The 20753-nt window shown below is 43.5% G+C and overlaps 1 protein-coding gene across 2 annotated transcripts in view; it reads right to left on the bottom strand.

Annotated features, from left to right (window-relative positions):
* LOC139453700 (lachesin-like) overlaps nucleotides 1-20119 on the bottom strand; it is a 101947-nt gene extending 81828 nt beyond the window's left edge. For both annotated transcript variants that reach the window (XM_071235179.1, XM_071235185.1), the window contains exon 1: nucleotides 19373-20119. In XM_071235179.1, coding sequence (XP_071091280.1) covers nucleotides 19373-19427 — 55 coding nt within the window. In that variant the 5' untranslated portion in view covers nucleotides 19428-20119. The remainder of the gene's footprint in view (nucleotides 1-19372) is intronic.
* Between the last annotated feature and the right edge of the window lie 634 nt (nucleotides 20120-20753).

Here is a 20753-nt window from a genome sequence, read left to right as displayed (position 1 = left end):
CCCACAAACACAGCCATCAAACCGAATTTACAAAATACACTATAACCTGCATGAAGGTGTTTTGTGAATAAATCATTATTGAACTCGACACTGTTAAATGCCAGCTAAATCTGCTGTCATCACCTACAAATAGACTTGACACGGTCACCCTAACAACGCCCGACATTTAGTGGGGTCGGCTTGTCGACGCCTTGCCGACACGAACCCCCACATAAATGTCAGCCCATTACCCATGCGTGCCGGATCTGACGCAGAACCTCCTCATCCGTACCCTCCCTCCTCCTCCCTCCCCCTCCCCTACCCAGCAGAGTCCGTCCTTGGTGACAAGACAAGACGATATATCCATCTGTCAACAGATCTTGAAGCATGCTAGTTTTGGAGAATGTTTATTCATATTTGCAATATCGAAAGAACAGCTGAGCGTAAATGCTAACCTGTATTGTATGCATTGTAGATAAGATAAGATAAGATAATATTTATTGCAGTAACGTTCCATTACGTGACAGATGCAATTTTAAAAGACAAGACATTATGATTCATATATACATATATACAGACATACATAATTTACATTCCTGTAGACACATATAAAAACAAAACAATCAATATTACATATTTAATGATATTATTATACATAAAATGTCAACGGTTATGAAGGGGTATTTATTGTTTGAAATGATAGATATGGAAACAAATGCAGTTGATATTGGGAATATAAGTGATTACACCAACACAATATTCACATTTCTGTGTTTTCGTTTTTCTCCCCAGCGGTTTATCATCGAACTACATTCAAATTATTTGAAAACAAAAATAATTTTTTAAACATTGCCATCTCAATTGCTAATGCATTTGGACAATCTAAACAATCATCACTAACCTATCCATTGCCAGGTTTTAAGCTTACTTATAAATTGATTACATTAATGTATTTTATCACATTATCATTCTCGGCCCATTTGTATACTGATGTACCGATCAGGCACGGTCATATTACACAGGTATACATGGCGGCAAACTAACAGCTGCACTTAGCGTCATTGGTTCGACACAACTACATCGACAATAAAGTTGTCTCGTTTTTTTATTCAGAAGCTATAGAATTTTTTTATACGCTGCCTCTTTGAGTCTCTTGTTTCGCCGTATAAAGCCATTCTAGAGCTGTCATAGATTTTACGTTTATTTCTCCGTAATTGTCTGGCAGGCTCGCAGTAGATGTTCGGATGGTTGAGTTAGTTTTAGATTACATTATTGCTATTCAATCGCTTGGCTGTCTTTAGTGATCACAAACCGTCCTCGAAGGAGAATAATTCACTTCATAGCTGCCGCACCATCCAGAGGCTTGATGACTTACAGGAATGTCTTCTGACTTGCAGATGAACAACGGTATGATAATTCCGCATATTATTCTATACATGCTATATTAGATCTGTGACGTCCATGGAACAGAGAATACAGTCCGAATGCAGGTCACTCTAAACATCAGCAACGCAGCAACATTCACTCCTCCAGCAATCGTACCACCGACTCTGTCCGCCTTGCATCAGCATAAACCTTCCACTCAATATACACCTACTACAGTTGTGCAATGGTCTGAACTTGGTCCGCGGTCTCGTTCCAGCACAATGGCAAAGTAGCTTACCGCATGTAATATCGGGTGGTATAGAGTCGTTAGGAACTGTGCCTCGCAGCTGCTGCCACCACGGGCCACGTCAGATCCGTGCAGGGCGAGACAAAATTACAGGAATGTCACGAATCATGGTAATCGTGTATTTGATCTACAGAAATAACATTGAACACAAGTGAATAACTACAGTCAAACGCTCCTGCTGTCCTCGGACCACGACCTCCTACTCATTAAAGCATAATTAAGATAATCTGTGCGTATTCTCACAATATGGAGGCGATTACACGCATCTGTTTACCCGTCTGAACGACCGTAAAGAGACGATAACTACCAGTTAATTCCAGGATCGAACCCTGATGGAATGATTACACGGTATTGCCCCGTATAATGAACAAACTGGAGCTGCGATCTTCACACGTGTCTAACATGCACACATTTCACTGGTAAATATGGATGTGTTATGTGATTACGTTTATGCCTTTGGGACGGACGGACTAGGCTTTGAACTTCGGGATGACTTTCACTTGACTTCATCTTGTCTTAGCCAAGCTTGGGAAGAGTGAGTGGATTAGAGCGCCATTACTTGGACCAGTAGCTTTCTTTTCCGTGCGTGGAATCACATACCTGCTGTTTCAGTGTTAGGTTTACGGGTCTTCTGCATAAAAAACGTAACAGCGTCAGAATTGTAATGATATCTCTCTAGATAATGTCATCATAAACGCAAATAGCATCATATATTCAATATTCAGGTAAACATCGTTCAGTAACAGCAGCAGTATCACTAAAGTGGCATGTGCCATAAACACCATCATCATCACAACCGTAATTTGGTTTCCAAAGTGTCATCTTCATCTGATATATTTTCATCACCATAATATTGTCAAAATGTCATCATAATCATCAACGTCGTCATCGATCGCACGAATGAATCGGTGACATTTGATGTCAGGAGTTGCATATCTTAGTTGTGGCAGTATCCGTTGATTTCAGATTCTCCCTGATTATCATTGTCTGTCTGAAGAGGGTTAATGGGTTCACCAAAGTGTCAAACGCCATCAAGAGTATCATCATCCACATCTCTACAAGTGGTTTCATCGTGATCATCATAAACATCAACATCCTCATCTATGAAGAACTTAGTAACATATTCCTTCAAAAAGTATCAACCCTGCAGCAACCTGAAGCAGCCTGGCAACAACAAGTGACATGAGCCCATTAAGCGATGACGAAAACTAATCTCAATAATTAATGAGCACGAGCTCCTATTCCTGGTCAAAGACTAGCGCTGCAAACATCACAAAAAATCACTTAGTTCTACTTTAATTGGATTTTTTTACGGAAAATGAACATTCGTCAATTATGTTTGTCATTTATCAAAGGATGTAATTATACTTCAGCCTCCGATCCTCCCGACCCAGAGACAACCTTTGCTGCTCGTCCATCGCGCAAAGAGTGTGTCACAGTACGTAAGTAGATTATTGTGTCACGTCATGCTGCCTTCAGTAATATATTGTGTACACGTCGCGTTTTGCCGTCAGTAGAATGGGGTGGTACACGCCACACTCTCGTCAGTAGCATGCAGGGGTACACGCCACACTACTGCCAGTAGAACGCAGTGGTACACGCCACACTACTACCAGTAGAATGCAGTGGTACACACCACACTACTGCCAGTAGAATGCAGTGGTACACGCCACACTACTACCAGTAGAATGCAGTGGTTCACGTCAGACTACTGCCAGTAGAATGCAGTGGTACACGCCACACTACTACCAGTAGAATGCAGTTGTACACGCCAGGCTGCAACCAGTAGACTGCAGTGGTACACGCCACACTACTACCAGTAGAATGCAGTGGTACACGCCACACTACTACCAGTAGAATGCAGTGGTACACGCTACACTATTGCCAGTAGAATGCAGTGGTTCACGCCAGGCTGCAACCAGTAGAATGCAGAGGTACACGCCACACTACTACCAGTAGAATGCAGTGGTACACGCCACACTATTGCCAGTAGAATGCAGTGGTTCATGCCAGGCTGCAACCAGTAGAATGCAATGGTACACGCCACACTAATACTAGTAGAATGCAGTGGTACACGCCAGGCTGCAACCAGTAGAGTGCAGTGGTACACGCCACACTACTACCAGTAGAATGCAGTGGTACACGACACACTACTACCAGTAGAATGCAGTGGTACACGCCACAGTATTGCCAGTAGATTGCAGTGGTACACGCCAGGCTGCAACCAGTAGAATTCAGTGGTACACGCCACACTACCGCCAGTAGAATGCAGTGGTACACGCCACAGTATTGCCAGTAGATTGCAGTCGTACACGCCAGGCTGCAACCAGTAGAATGCAGTGGTACACGCCACACTACTGCCAGTAGAATGCAGTGGTACACGCCACAGTATTGCCAGTAGATTGCAGTCGTACACGCCAGGCTGCAACCAGTAGAATGCAGTGGTACACGCCACACTACTGCCAGTAGAATGCAGTGGTACATGCCACAGTATTGCCAGTAGATTGCAGTCGTACACGCCAGGCTGCAACCAGTAGAATGCAGTGGTACACGCCACACTACTGCCAGTAGAATGCAGTTGTACATGCCACAGTATTGCCAGTAGATTGCAGTGGTACACGCCAGGCTGCAACCAGTAGAATGCAGTTGTACACGCCACACTACTGCCAGTAGAATGCAGTGGTACACGCCACACTACTGCCAGTAGAACGCAGTGGTACACGCCACACTACTGCCAGTAGAATGCAGTGGTACACCCACACTACTACCAGTAGAAAGCAGTGGTACACGCCACACTACTGCCAGTAGAATGCAGTGGTACACGCCACACTACTACCAGTAGAAAGCAGTGGTTCACGCCAGACTACTGCCAGTAGAATGCAGTGGTACACGCCACAGTATTGCCAGTAGAATGCAGTGGTACACGCCAGGCTGCAACCAGTAGAATGCAGTGGTACACGCCACACTACTGCCAGTAGAATGCAGTGGTACACGCCACAGTATTGCCAGTAGATTGCAGTCGTACACACCAGGCTGCAACCAGTAGAATGCAGTGGTACACGCCACACTACTGCCAGTAGAATGCAGTGGTACACGCCACACTACTACCAGTAGAAAGCAGTGGTTCACGCCACACTACTGCCAGTAGAATGCAGTGGTACACGCCACACTACTACCAGTAGAAAGCAGTGGTTCACGCCAGACTACTGCCAGTAGAATGCAGTGGTACACGCCACACTACTACCAGTAGAAAGCAGTGGTTCACGCCAGACTACTGCCAGTAGAATGCAGTGGTACACGCCACACTATTGCCAGTAGAATGCAGTGGTACACGCCACACTACTGCCAGTAGAATGCAGTGGTACACGCCACACTACTACCAGTAGAATGCAGTGGTACACGGCACACTACTACCAGTAGAATGCAGTGGTACACGCCACACTATTGCCAGTAGAATGCAGTGGTTCACGCCAGGCTGCAACCAGTAGAATGCAGAGGTACACGCCACACTACTACCAGTAGAATGCAGTTGTACACGCCACACTACTGCCAGTAGAATGCAGTGGTACATGCCACAGTATTGCCAGTAGATTGCAGTGGTACACGCCAGGCTGCAACCAGTAGAATGCAGTGGTACACGCCACACTACTGCCAGTAGAATGCAGTGGTACACGCCACACTACTGTCAGTAGAATGCAGTGGTACACACCTCACTATTGCCAGTAGAATGCAGTGGTACACGCCACACTACTGACAGTAGAATGCAGTGGTACACGCCACACTACTGCCAGTAGAATGCAGTGTGTACTTCACGTCGCCGTCAGTATGAACAACAGGCCACTAAACGCTGTGTGAGTACGTCCATCACACGTCTACACGAGGGCGTTTCATGAGGAAATGATAGACTCCTACCCAGTGTTGATCATGAACATTGTGTTAGTGCAGGTGGGGCACGCTGAGACGGTGGTATTTGGCCTTATCTGTGTACCTGCTCCCTGAAAATAATACTACTCCTCTGAACTGCGGTAACCTTAAATCAGACGGTGTTTCGATCTACAAAAGCCGGCGTCACGGTATACAAAGGGCTGTATGAGAGTACATGTCAACAGGTCTCCCCGATAGTGGGAGTTGTGACATCAGACTGGTTGCAGAAGGTAAATGGGGTTCTAACAAGTTACAGCTGTAACTCTGCGCCGGGTGGTCTTGTTTCGGGATCCGCCAGTGACAATCTAAATATGCATGTGGCCTCCGTGCCCATTCCCTAGCAAACGACTCAACCCATCTGTGCTGTACATACGACAACACTACAATAAATCACAATCCACAATCCACCCGACATCACAACGGAACCCTGTGCTGGGCAACGCACCAGACCCTTCATCCCATCGCAACAGCAGATCGGTGATGACCACGTGATACGGATGACTGTATGGGAGCATACCCCGACAGGGTGGATCGATGTTCATGGCCCCTGCCACTGGTCTGTGTGGCCCGATTATTTTCGGGCTATTTGAGTACAGCTTACTGGACATAAAACAACATTCACGCATTTCACTCCTCAACACACTACCTCCCATCGACCCTACAGCACGCCACTACACATCAGCTTATGCCGAAATACAACCGGAAGTACTTTTAATAGCGACTATAAATCCAACTCATTCACTCGTTTTACAGAAACACGTGGACCTTGGAGTGGGCTGCTTTGGCACATGCCACGCCCTATTTCCTTGTAACTAACACTGTTAAAGTATAAATAACATATAATCATTTGGTGACATGCTGGCAATTACAAAAACAACAATTATTACTATGTAGCATTTTTATTCTCTTTTAAGTGCATCCTCCCCTTTTCCAAAAAGATGTGCACTCACCGACCAACTCCTTTCCAAGAAGCTGTGCTCCCGTCGACCCACTCCTTTCCAAAAAGCTGTGCACCCACCGATCAACTCCTTTCCAAAAAGCTGTTCACCCTCCGACCAACCCCTTTCCAAAAAGCTGTGCTCCCGTCGACCAACTCCTTTCCAAAAAGCTGTTCTCCCACGGACCAACTCCTTTCCAAAAAGCTGTGCACCCACCGACCTAGACTAACATTTAGTCTCTGAAATTTTATATTACACAATATCCTTCTTGACTCTAAAAATATTTTTTAAAAATAGAGCTAGCTTGAGCTGGCTAGACTTGCTTTTGTATGCATTTTTAGATTATTATTTTTTCATGAAATAAATATATTCCACGGTCATGGTGCAGGACTACCACCGACCCACTCCTTTCCAAAAAACTGTGCACCCACCGACCAACTCCTTTCCAAAAAGCTGTGCTCCAATCGACTCATTCCTATCCAAAAAGTTGTGCACTCACCAACCCACTCCTTTCCAAAAAAAATGTCCTCCCATCGTTGTTGAAAACGTTAACATAAAAGTCTAATGTTTAGACAAATTGACGCGACATACTAGTATTCGACTGCGTCAACATCTTCGCGAGTACGTTGTCAACGGCAAGCGGATTCAGCCTTGCGCCAAAACTAAAAGTACAAGTACAATAAAGATTGTGAAGTGGCTTGTAGACCACGGAGCTCACTAAGTGTTCCGTAACCTTATCAAGTCTTTCCAATTACTACAATTTACCTATAAGTAATGCATTGCCTGAAGGCGTGTGGACAACATACAGCAACAAGTGCATATCGCATCACACTTCTTATTTGATGTCTGCTTCATTGTATGTAATTGCCTCATCATTCTATACGAAATTAACAAAGGAGCAATTTGCATAGGATGTATAGGTGAACAGATGTCGGCATACTGATGTGTGTTACTGGTTTAGACACTGAACATGGTGAACTAGGAAATTCTCAGCTCGTCACCGCCGTTGTAACACTTGCCGATAATTGCAACAACCAGCTGATGAATAAGACATGAAACTGAGGTCGGCGGTTAATACCTCACTGAAGGCATTGGCTAGAGGGTTCACAATAAAAGCTCAGGTCAGAGGGACTTTATCTTTCTGGTGACCATTAATGGGCTGATTGCATAGGCGCCCGGGGTTACGTAGGGCGTGTCCGGGGTGTTGATGTGCGTCTACGTGTGTTCCTAGGGGTGGTGTCTGGTTGTGCTTTGATGTGAATGGGTGTCACTCGGTTTGATGGGGCCAGAAGGGTGTGAAAGGGCGTCAGTCCGATTGACGGGGATAGAAGGGTGTGACTATGAAAGGGTGTCAGTCCGATTGACGGGGTTTGTACGGGGTGTTTGATTGTGCCTTGGTGTGAAGGAGTGTCCCTCCGATTGACGAGGATAGTGAGTGAGTGAGTTGGATTTAACGCCGCTTTTAACAGTTTTCCAGTTATATCGCGGCGTGTCAGCTTAATGTGGGAGGAAAGCCCGAAGTGATGCAGGTCTCAGACGTTTACCACTTCGGTGAAACCCACGAGCACGGGTATGGTGCTGACAAACCTAGAAACATAATCAGGGCGAACCGGGATTCGATCCCACAATCATAGGTTTATGGTGTGACCAAGGGACGCAACTCTGCACAGCGAATCGCGGCGCCTTAGACCACTTGGCCACCCGTGCCCCCTTGACGGGGATTTAAGGGGATGTCTAATTGTACCTCGGTGTAAATAGGTGTCCCTCCGATTGACGGAGACAGGAGGATGTGAAAGGATGTCCCTCCGATTGACGGGGATAGAAGGGGGTGTCTGGTTGTGCCTTGGTGTGAAAGGGTATCCCTCCGATTGACGGAGACAGAAGGATGTAAAAGGGTGTCCCTCCGATTGACGGGGATAGAAGGGGGTGTCTGGTTGTGCCTTGGTGTGAAAGGGTATCCCTCCGATTGACGGAGACAGAAGGATGTAAAAGGGTGTCCCTCCGATTGACGGGGATAGAAGGGGGTGTCTGGTTGTGCCTTGGTGTGAAAGGGTATCCCTCCGATTGACGGAGACAGAAGGATGTGAAAGGGTGTCCCTCCGATTGACGGGGATAGAAGGGGGTGTCTGGTTGTGCCTTGGTGTGAAAGGGTATCCCTCCGATTGACGGAGACAGAAGGATGTAAAAGGGTGTCCCTCCGATTGACGGGGATAGAAGGGTGTGTCTGGTTGTGCCTTGGTGTGAAAGGGTGTCCTTCATATTGACGGGGACAGAAGGATGTAAAAGGGTGTCCCTCCGATTGACGGGGATAGAAGGGGGTGTCTAATTGTGCCTTGGTGTGAAAGGGTGTCCTTCATATTGAGGGGATTTGATGGTCGATGGATGTTGCCTTAGCCCTACACAGCAGCTGTGAATCCACATCACGAGAGGGACACACAAACACAGTTTGTGGGAATCTGTTGCAATATTGGAATAGAACCTTAATCTAGCCGGCATGTCCGGGGCATGACCCGCCTGGCACTTATTGCCAAGCATTTAACAGCTACATGTCTCTGACACTGCTCCTCAGCGCGTGCTTGCAACCTACCTAGAGTGCCGTTATGTCTTTATGTACGGAAGTTTTTCTTTCTAAAAAATAATACCGAGTGTCCTTATAGAAATGATGCCTCACAATTATGATCGTAAGAGTGAAATAATTTGCATGGATCGCTGGAAATACATCAAAGAGCTACTTCCTTCATAAATCGATTTATAGTATAATGTAACTTTATTTCACGCTTTAAAAATATTTCGACGATGGTTCCGTAATCCAAGTCCTTAGCTCTCGCTATTCCCCCAAAACCTCATCCTTCGCTGATGTTCAGTGTATCGTTGTCGGATATGGTCAGAACTCTCAAGCAATTTGTTCTTTTCCGGAGTCTTCTCCCTCAGATCACGTGACAGTGAACATTGGTGATGAAACTGTCTGTTCAGGCCGGCTGGGTGTTATGGTAAGATATTAGTCGGAACCAACAGTCCGTGCTCAAGGTCTAGTGGCTAACAAGGAATAATGTGTACCCTTATCAGACAGCGCAGTCCTACCACTAGCCTTGCTCCAAGGCTGTCCTGAGGAAATGTCCATAGATGTGTAATAATTCTATCCTCCTAATAGGCAAGTCTAGATATGTGGGCAGTCTTAGGACTCATAGTCTTTCATAGCGATAATTGGTTCTTATTATTTACATAATCTAGAAATTGTGATTTTAACTAATAATTATTGGCTTTGAGACTTGTAAAAGTCTAGTTCCGACAGTGGATGTTCTCTCGTGTTGTAAGAGACGATAAATGCCTTTGTCAAGTCCCTGTTGACATCTGACCGTAAACTGACGATATTGATGTTGAGTCTGGTCAATAGGACTGACGATGTGTGAATAATTCGTGTATCAATCTCATATCCCGTTAATACCTGCCACGAGATATTAATACCCTGTCTTTGCAAGTAGCCGGGATGACGAAGGAAATACACATGCGAGGATATTGCCACCACAAAAACCGATGAACTGTCCAAAAATATTATTCAGACTTTCCTTTTGGCTGCCCAATTACGGTGTGGAAATGGACAAAAGACTGCGTATTGCACCACAGTCGTGCCAGATGACTGCATACCCTTTGATAGGCCTCAGTCGGCCTTCTTGTCGTGGTGTGGCGGTATAAAGAGCAACACAGAACGGGACTGGGCTACAGTCTTCTCCTTGCCTAATGAGGTCTTTGTCAGTCTCTCTTCATGATCATCAATGGTTACCTTGTCCCGCAGCACTGTTCGCTGCCGCTGGTGTTGCAGACAGTTGACGCACTTAATTACTGATCTACAATAATTTCTTGTTTTGGAAAATGTAAGGTAGCACATTGGCAGAAAAGGCATTGAAAGCTATGAACAACCTCTTACATAATTTACAGAAATGTGATTTTACACTAGACAGTGTTGCCAGTTATTTCATTCTTTTGTTACACCCAATAAGCACTGTAGTTGCGAAACGTAGGAGCGGTTCACGTGTTAGCACTTGAACGTGTACATTTAACAGGTTGTAAATAGGTTGTATATAAGTCCTATACTGCTGCAGTTTATGGTGAACTTGGTCGACATCCGTTGTTCATTTCTAGAAATGTAATACGTTACTGGTTCAAACCTTTAAACACATGGAACTGTTTACTTAAGTTTTCATGTGAATAGAATGAAGAGTCAAAACGTATTGAAACAAGTCTTTAAGACAGAATGAAAAGTGCGTAAAGATTTTGTAATTATAAAAGTAAATATATTTTTGATGTTGATGACGAATAACCACTTCTTACCTGTATTTCCAGGTACAAAACCTTTAGAGATAAATCAATGAATAAAAAAGCCAAACTTACGCTGCTAAATCAACTGTAATGAATCTGTCCAAACAGAGTATAATGCTGGGCCGCGAATTATACTCATTACTAATATAATGTTGTATTAAGATGGAGGACCGATAGACCAGTGGCCCGTGAAGATTCTGGGGTAGAATAGGTCTTGACCTAGTCCAACCCATGCTTGCCGTAAAAGGCGACTATGCTTGTCGTAAAAGGCGACTAACGGGATCGGGTGGTCAGGCTCGCTGACTTGGTTGATGTATGTCATTGGATGGATCGATGCTCATGATGTCAATCACTGGATTGCCTGGTACAGACTCGATTATTCACAGACCGCCGTCATATAGCTGGAATATTGCGGCGTTAAACAACAAACCAACCAACCAACCAACCGATAGACCAGTCATTTGGAATAATTTAAAAATCTGTGACCCAACGGTCATTCTAATCGGTTTCGCTGTAACAATTACATACCAACCATGTCGTATCAAAATCACATCCCCCACCCCCTTCTCGGCCCCATCACAGTGTCAGGTCAGACTTAACGTCACCATGGCAACAGTAACTCACGTATACTATCAACCCATTACGATTAGCTTCGTATAAGTCTCCGCTGACACTTAGCAAGCTTCACATCTACATGTACCCCAGTGGAGGGGTGCTATATTAAAAGGGATTCAACCTACAGTCCGTGCCTGTGTGATGCCACGATGGCAGATTCTTGCTTCCGACTCACAGATAACGCTAAAGTCGTGCACCCTCCGCGATGTACGGAGTTTATCTTCCTCGTCGCTGAACGGAGCTTATCGTCTATCCCGTTCACGCACAAACAACACGTGCCTGGACTCGACAAGTTCATTATTGTAACATTATACCATAATAATACAATATTAATATTCACTGCAATGATGCGATGTAAATAAATGATTCACGCTGATACTCCATGCGTACAGAAATACCAACAATTTTAAGAATGTTTTAATGACATTTGAATTCCTCTAAACAAATTATCAATACTCAGAGAGAGACACAATATGGACATATTCATAGCAATGTAACAGCTTCGTAACAAAACCAGATATTCATTAGGGTCTCGCATTTCGTCATTGATATGCATAGAGATGTTCACAGCTGTTGTGACGAAAAGTTACTGAGCCGCGCATGTGACTGTCACTCGTCCTGCGATGGGTATCAAGTGACCATGCCATTAAAGAATACCCAGTAATACCTTGAATGTGTTATAATGTGTGAGTGTGCCATTTTGAGTGAGTGATTTTTAGCAACATTCCAGCTATATGACGGCGGCTAGTCCTGCGCCAAGTATGCTGAATATATATAATGTATATTCAGCAGAAGAGTAAAGGGTGTTGTGAAAAGAAAAATACATTTATTATAAAGAAATGTTTTCATAGTTTTAGTCTAGACGGCGGCTTGTAAATAATCAAGTCAAAGAATCGCAGTCAGGGTGCGTTGACACAATCAACCCAATGACCGCAGCTGACCACCACCCGTATCAGGAATTCGCTTCTTACGACCAGCAGAGGGACTAATTATTTCTCACCGGGAAACCCCACGGCGTTCTTATGTCTGTCACTGTGTGCGCAGATAAGTGAACGTGTAAATAAGGACACGTAAATAGGATAATATCAGTTTGAATGCGTAATATGCCAAGCGATTACATCATAAGCGACTTTGTCGTGGGAACATAACGTACTTACAGATAAGCGATAAGGCGATCAAGCGACTATTCACTATGGTTGATACGCTCACTAGCGGTTCATGGCAATGGTTACGAACAAGCAACTTAACATTCCTTTTCATTTAATCATCCAATTTGGGCTTAAAGTATACATCTGTAAATCCACAATTACGAGAAATACGCTTTTGAGGGTACCCTATCTGAATCCGTGTGTATATGACCACCTACCCAAATGTAATTCCTGGACACAGACCACCTTCCCGTGATGTACGTTCTAGACAGACCACCTACCCATTATGCATTTTCCAGACACAGACCATCTACCCAATATGTACGTTCTAGACAGACCACCTACCCATTATGCATTTTCCAGACACAGACCATCTACCCAATATGTACGTTCTAGACAGACCACCTACCCATTATGCATTTTCCAGACACAGACCATCTACCCAATATGTACGTCCTAGACACAGACCACATAGTAACGTGTAGACGTCACGCGTAGAGGTAACGTTTTGTGTAGACGTTATGTTGACGTTGAGAGACGAGCCCTTCTACTACCTCGAGGGGTGCGCCATCCCAACCCCGAGTTAGTAAGATTACCTATGCTCTCAAGCAGTTATATTCAATGTACTTTCACACATTTGCAGGCAAGGAAACCTGTTTGAGTGCTTTCCTGAGATGCCGCTACCAAACAGATTTCAACACAGCTCTCTCAAAACACTATTTCGCCTGCATGCAACACAGAAACTATGCCAGTGGCCCATGTTTTGTGGGTGGGGTGGTGATAAACCTAAAGCGCGTTGTCATTTAGCATAGAAAGTCGGATTTGAGGTACAGTCGGAAATAGTTTTTATACAAAACTGAACTACTTAAACCCAGCCAAGAAATCAATAAAACCCAAAGTGTCTGATTTATGGGTGAAATAGCTCAATTAAACCTCAACGTAAGGACAAATGTGATATTCTCGTGGAATCTAAAGCCTGTGTCCACACAAAGGGTTTACATCGCCAGGTCAGTAACACGAGAGTGCAAGGGAAGGCGCGAGGCCACGCGAGGCAATGTTAAAGGCATAGCGTTAACGTTAAATTAGTATTTTCTCTACTATTTAATTGATGAGGTGGAGGCAACGGTCAATGAAGGCGATCGGGAGGTGATGACAAGGGCGTCCTGCTGTTACATCCAAGGTCGTTCTGACAAACCTGCGGTTCTCCATGCATGAAATTATCTGCTACAGGCTGTTCGCTTTACATCAACATTACCACAAGCAGTTAACAATTTATATTCGATTTTATTTGTTGACGGTAGAAGGTTCGGCGTATATTTTTATACTATGTTATCCTTTTATGTTACCAGGTCAGAGAGTCAACGGTAAGTCAAGACAATACACGTGTACAACGAAATGGAAAATCGATAGATCAATATCACAACTTAAATATTCAGCATCACAGTGTTGAGTCAAAGGTTTAACGTCACAACGGCATTATCACGTACCATAAATTTAACGATAATACCAAAGGCTATATTGGTCTGATAATACATATTGGGTAGTCACACACACACACACACACACACACACACACACACACACACACACACACACACACACGCACGCACGCACACGCACGCGCACACACACACACACCAGTGCCGTAGCATAGAAAACAGTTTTAGTTGATCATAATCTACAGTTGCTCCGTTACTTGTAGAAACAATCATCCGGCTTGGTGGTCAAGAACAATATCATGTATACATGACGGCAAGAATGACACTAAATCGGTATCCGACCCGTAAAGATTCGGCGACTAACGGGGTCGGGTGGTCAGGTTCGCTGACTTGGTTGATACATGTCATCGTATCCCAGTTGCGTGGATCGATGCTCATAATATCAATCACCAGATTGTCTGGTCCAGACTCGATAATTTACAGACCGCCGTCGTATAGCTGGAAAATTCCTGCGTGCGGCGTTAAACAAGCAAATAAACAAACAAGTCCGATTCCCCACTCAGCTACAGAACGTTGACGGCGTCGACAAAACAACAGATCATAGTTGTTTCCCCTCGCTCTGTTATTAACTATAAAGCTATAAACATAGGGTATTTGTATTAGTTTAGCATTATTACTGCTTTTATTATTATTGACCGTTTTACGGTAACTGGTGTCTAATAGGCCCTAACTAACCGGGGGTACAATGTGATATGTTTTTATGATGTTACTTTGTTAAACACGCTAGACATCTGAATAAAATATTTCTCTCTTTCTTTCTTTCTCTCTTTCTCTCTCCCCAAAATCCTTCAGCCGTTGGCTTGGTGAGTAGACAGTAGATGCAATTAATCAGGCCTCTGGTGAGTAGACAGTAGACACAATTAATCAGGTGTAAACAGCCTAGCTGTTTGAATTCTTTTTTAACGAAATTGAATTTGCCGAAAAGGTTTATTCACATAAAACATGTCAAACATATGCTACGATTGTGGCAATAAACTTTGACTGCATGGCAGGTGAGACGGTTAAATTCCTCGACGGCAGGGGATAGCACTATCAGCAGATTGTCGCAAAAAGTCGCCCTTCGCATGAGTTAGTAGTGGCGGGTAGACTATATGGGAACAGATATGAAAGTCAACACTTCTCGAAATGGGAATATTAAATCTGAACATGTGGTACAGGAAATAACTGTTACCGAAGTCCTGTAAAGACAATAAGCCAAATATATCAATTTGGCTTGTTCAATAATGAAAGTGATCTGTGAGAATTTAGTATATTACGCTCAATTATTAATAATAGAAAAAAACATACAGGCCCTGTATGTAAGTGTCATTTGTACTATTAACAAATTATATATTAATATGACTTGTTCTATTAACAAAATATATAATAATATGACTTGTACTATTAACAAAATTTATAATAATATGACTTGTACTATTAACAAAATATGTACTAATATTACTTGTTCTCTTAACAAAATATCTAATAATATGACTTGTACTATTAACAAAATATATGATAATATGACTTGTACTATTAACAAAATATATATCAACTAGATTGTGTCGTTTCATGTCATGCTCTGTAAAGTTGCATTGAAATACAAATGCAACACATTGTGATCGGAAAATAACAAAATATGACGTTCTGTTCTGCTACGTTGGTTAATCTGACGCTGTCAGTGATTTTCCAACACCCAAGATCCCGTGCACTCTCAACATGGATACCGCGATGCGTGGTGGCGGGGGAATGTTCACTACTCGCTGCTAATAACCTGGCGTCCTTAAACTATCACATACATTTTCCGGAACAGTAACTATATTTCGGGTTAACTTCACAGAGGGCCGTATCCTCAGGACAGCTGTCGTGCATGAGAATACCCGCCGTCCTACATGCGGTTCGGAACAGATAGCAGTCGAGTCACCCTGTCAAAATTCACACGAGTAAAAAAAAATTTTTTGTTGAAACCATACACTAATAACATAACCTTATTTTTCTTAAAGTAGCAATACTATAAACCAGAGAGTTAAAAGATTACTAAATTTACTGCTGATTCAAAATATTTTTATGGCAAATAAATTTCGCGTTGATTCAAATATTGCGTGATATATGTGTTTTCTATCGTAAACCGTGCCTTGGTGATCGTGTTAGTCCAGTATTTGCTCTTTACTGCGTACAAATAGATTCCCTAAACTGAGTGACATTCTAGCTACAATCAATACATAGCAGACCCCAACTTAATTAAAAACTAATCAATTTGATTTAAAACAGGCGATTGTGCTGGCTAAATCATCCCCAAACACCAATTACCTTACACGTAATCCATAAGTTTGCTCTTTAAGAACCTCGTTGAAAGTTGGAATATCTATCGATCGTATATATCCACGTTTTAATAACGCATATGAAAACACAACTAACAAAGCTTAAACAACGATAAAGTCCAAATGAATGTAGTAAACAGTACATCAATCACACGTCTAATGATCCTGCGACATTTTCACCAGTAATGAGCAGCGTTAATTAGACATTCACATAGGGGCCATTTCTTCAAGCACAGACTTTTGTAAGTATTTGATTGTAAGCAACCGAATCGGGGGGGGGGGGGGGGGGGGGGAGGGGGTCCGTCGCCCGACCCTCACATCAAATAACCACATCCCAGAGTACAAACTGGTCCACACTGTTATACAAACAGTAATCAACCAATGTTATTTCGAGCTGTGGAAGACATGAAGCTCTATTTGCTAATAAAATTTAGATATATATGTCGAATAATCCAACGAAGAGTCGTCTAATTGTTATGACATGGTAAGGTGTGATTCCGACTGCTGGCTAAGTAAGTTTGTGACCGGGGGTTAACGCTTCTCACCAGCCCTACACGGTGGACGCTCCCTGCCAACTCGAGACATCTGATTAAACAGCGGCGACAGTCTAATAGAATCACCATAGGTGACCAAACTTTGATTAAGGGGGAAAAGCGTAATATATAGCACCGGCCTGAGTGTTAAGTTTGGGACCAATCTCCGAGGTTGGGATAGGTAGGTATGATTACTGGAAACAGACAGTAGGGATGGGCAAGGAGGAGGTGGGGATCATCTGTCGCCGCCTATTGTTAGACGGTACTCAGAGATAGACACTTACTCCCGTCATTACTCAAGATATTTGATCGCCGAATCTGGATATCAACACCTCGAGAATTTAACAATTTATAAGATTGTTGGCAGACAACCTTCACAGGTCGTAAACCCAGCAAGAGATTAAACATAATAAACACAATCCTTGTCTTTTTATCTTTCGTTTTAAAGGTTTTATTGCGGACGGCTAGAAATGTCTAACGGACTGTCAAATGTCACAATTTCTCTGCGTAGAAAACCTTTTATCTGTTATCGATTGGTAATAAGTCTGTCAATTACCGAAATCTACATTGTGTATAAATGTATATTTCATGCCCTGACTTCTGAAGCATGGGGCATTGCTTCACAATTGATCGGTAAATAATACAATTGTGCTTCTATTTGGGACTCCATTTTTCTGTCGGTTGTTCAATACAACCCCCTCATGTATATTATATAGAAACCATCACACCAATATGTCTTGTAACACAAGTGATGCTTATTGCCTTGGTACTGGGTCCTGTAATCCCTCCCGTCGTGGGTTCGGGTCAAATCAATTTATTTGTCATCCCCAGATTCAGACAATAAGCTGCCACGCATCTTACGAGATTTACTGTAGAGTGTGGGGAGTATATAATACCGAAACCCCAGCGTGATGTAACACGCCGTACACACGACGTACACACACCGTACACACACTGTACACAATCCGTACACGGCGTTCGCGGGGAACTTACGTTTAGTAGCGACCTACAGACAAGAACCAACATCTTTTTACATAAGAGCGAAAGATAAAACAGATACTGCCGGTTAAAAATAAAATTAACAATTAAATTATACTATATTTTTGTCTCGTAATTTTCATTCTAAAATCATTTCTGAAATTATCCACCTTGTAAAAACTAGTGGGCATGGACGGAGCCGCCCATAAAATACTGAAGAAAAACAGTAAATGTTTAAAGTGGGCGAATTGTTTTCTTATAATACAACGAATACCCAGGCATGTCTGGTTTTGAGCACATCTGCATGCGTGTATGTTACAACAAACAGTCAATGTTCTCACTGTTGGGTATACTAAAAGTGAGGATTATTATGAAGGCTAAAAAATAACCTTGCTGATAATTTAAGAGAAAAAAGCCACCGATCCTCTGTGTCTAGAGAACATGGCAGTTCTCGGTCGGCGTAATCCCTGGTTACGTCTACACACCCGCATTCCACCCGTCCTGCACAGTGCTACCCCACATAACCAATCTACCTTCAAAGTTATAATTACATAACCAATCTACCCCTTCTCGACAGAGCAGTCCAACATAACCAATATACCTTCAAAGGGCTAACTACCTAACCAATCTACCCGTTCTCGACAGTGCTATCCAATATAACCAATCTACCTTCAAAGTGCTGAACTACATAACCAATCTACCCGTTCTCGACAGTGCTATCCAACATAACCAATATACCTTCAAAGGGCTAACTACCTAACCAATCTACCCGTTCTCCACAGAGTTCGACTTCAAACCTAATCCACCTTTGTTCGTCATGCACAGTATAACAAAACGCACCCTATCCACCCGTTATGTCAGATAGTATTCTCCATAATCACTCCACCCCTTATGTCCGATGAAATATATCCTACTTGACTACAAAAATACACAGAGGGTACACACGAAACCAACGGGAACGAGGGGTGGGGGGGGGTTACACACTGGGTAGGGAGGTGGTGGAAGGCGTTGGCCCGGTGTGTGTGTGTGTGGGGGGGGGGGGGGGGGGGTTAATCAGATTACAGATGCTCCCAATGTCAGGTACTATCATCTGGTCTCTAGTCGTCACAACTCGAATTAGGTACTGACAGCTGGTTTTTTCTACCGACAGGACTTCCACAAGTAAGTCACAGCCACTTAGTTGATATGAAATTCCTACGTTGCTAAATAACATGTGCTAACATTCAGAGTAAGCGGCTGTTTATTTCACGCAACACAGAATGAGTGCATCACACGATGCGGAAAATAATCTGATATCCCCACCAACGACAAGTAAGTATGCACAAGTTAGCAACTGCTGTGTCTATATACATATATGCATGTTGAGCCACAAGCGTTGTGTACCTGACCATACCAGGATAAAGTGTTTCTAACCACCAGCTCGTTACACATGTACCCATGACAGTCCCAATTAAACATGCAGTACCTACCTGTGACGACCACGACGAAGAAGAGGTGAAACAACAGCCTTAGTTCTTCCAACATTTTCACAGAAATGGCACTGGTATATTAAAACTTCCAATTACTACGACTATGTTAATCCGATGGTAGGGACAGCGAGGACTATTGATTGCTCCTGTAGAGCTTATTGCCTTCTCAATAAGCCAGGAATCTCTTCCAGCTTAGTTCCAACATTTTGGTTAAAACGTCGCTTCCCTGGTGCTCCATGGAATGACACAGCGTCGGTTACATATCGGCCACTGCTGGAGCACATCCAAGCTCAACACAGACCGAAATCTCGTCAAACTGATAAAATGAAATATTCCACTTTTTTCCCTTTGAATCTGTGTTCCTAGCCGTCGGCCCAGTCCGTTAACGGTGCGATACTGCCGTATGGTTCCACGCTCGCTAAAACAGTATTCCTCGCATCGGCGAAAAACTCAAATGGGATTGTACCACATGCGGCGATGTATAATCGCTCGAACTGTCGGGCAGGCGAGTCTACTCCTGAGAAGGGGGTGTCGGGGCAATGCTTTTCGTTTCAGCGAGACAGGTGCATAGTGTTGTCGACAACTCAAACAGAGTATTAATCGCCTCTTGTAAGTTTAGTCCGAGCTGGATTGGTCAATGGATCTGCGTTGACAGAATGCGGGTACCCTAATCCGGCGCATAGCTCAAATCCCAGCTTTCGCTCACGACCCCTGCAGTAGCGCAGAACTTCGCCCGTCGCGAATACACTCTCTCTGAGCTGTTCTGCCGAGCGCGAGCACGTGGCTCTGTTATTGATGAGTCAGATGAAATTGACACGCCTCTGACCAATCAGAAACCAACATTCGCAATTCGCTGTCATTGTCCCGCAAGATGAATGGGAAACAACCACTCCACGCTCCACGCCGAGAGATCCCGAAACTTTTAAAGTTACTTAATTTTCATAAATGAATCAATTTAGTCCAATGCCCTAAAATGGAGTTGATCACTTTTGAGCTAACAATGCGCGAGCGTAGCTTCATTATACGCACCCGGTCAATAAACCTAGTGCATTGTTTGAAGGAACAACATCATTTTGAAATTAACATCTGTCAATAACATTTTCTGACCCACGTGCTCAGCTGAAATATGTAATTAGTACTGGATGAAATGAAAGCCACGGTCAGATGGTGATAGTTGTCAAAAGTACCTCAAAACTATCACTGGCAGTACATTTCGCGAGTCTTTGTTTGGCTTCTTGTCGTTCACTCATTATGACTAAGGCGGCAATGCGATCTCCCTGTGACGCTCTAACAAAGGCAGTCCCGTATCTAGATCCAGATAAATCCTTATGCCATTCGATATAATCAATTATCATAGATAAATGACAATTACTGAAAAGAA

This window comes from Haliotis cracherodii, unplaced genomic scaffold, assembly GCF_022045235.1.
Source record: "Haliotis cracherodii isolate W230 unplaced genomic scaffold, xgHalCrac1.p SCAF_1, whole genome shotgun sequence".
Classification (NCBI taxonomy): Eukaryota; Metazoa; Mollusca; class Gastropoda; order Lepetellida; family Haliotidae; genus Haliotis; species Haliotis cracherodii.
The sequence above is the reverse complement of the archived record's forward strand: the minus strand, read 5'-3'. Positions and strand labels throughout refer to the sequence as shown.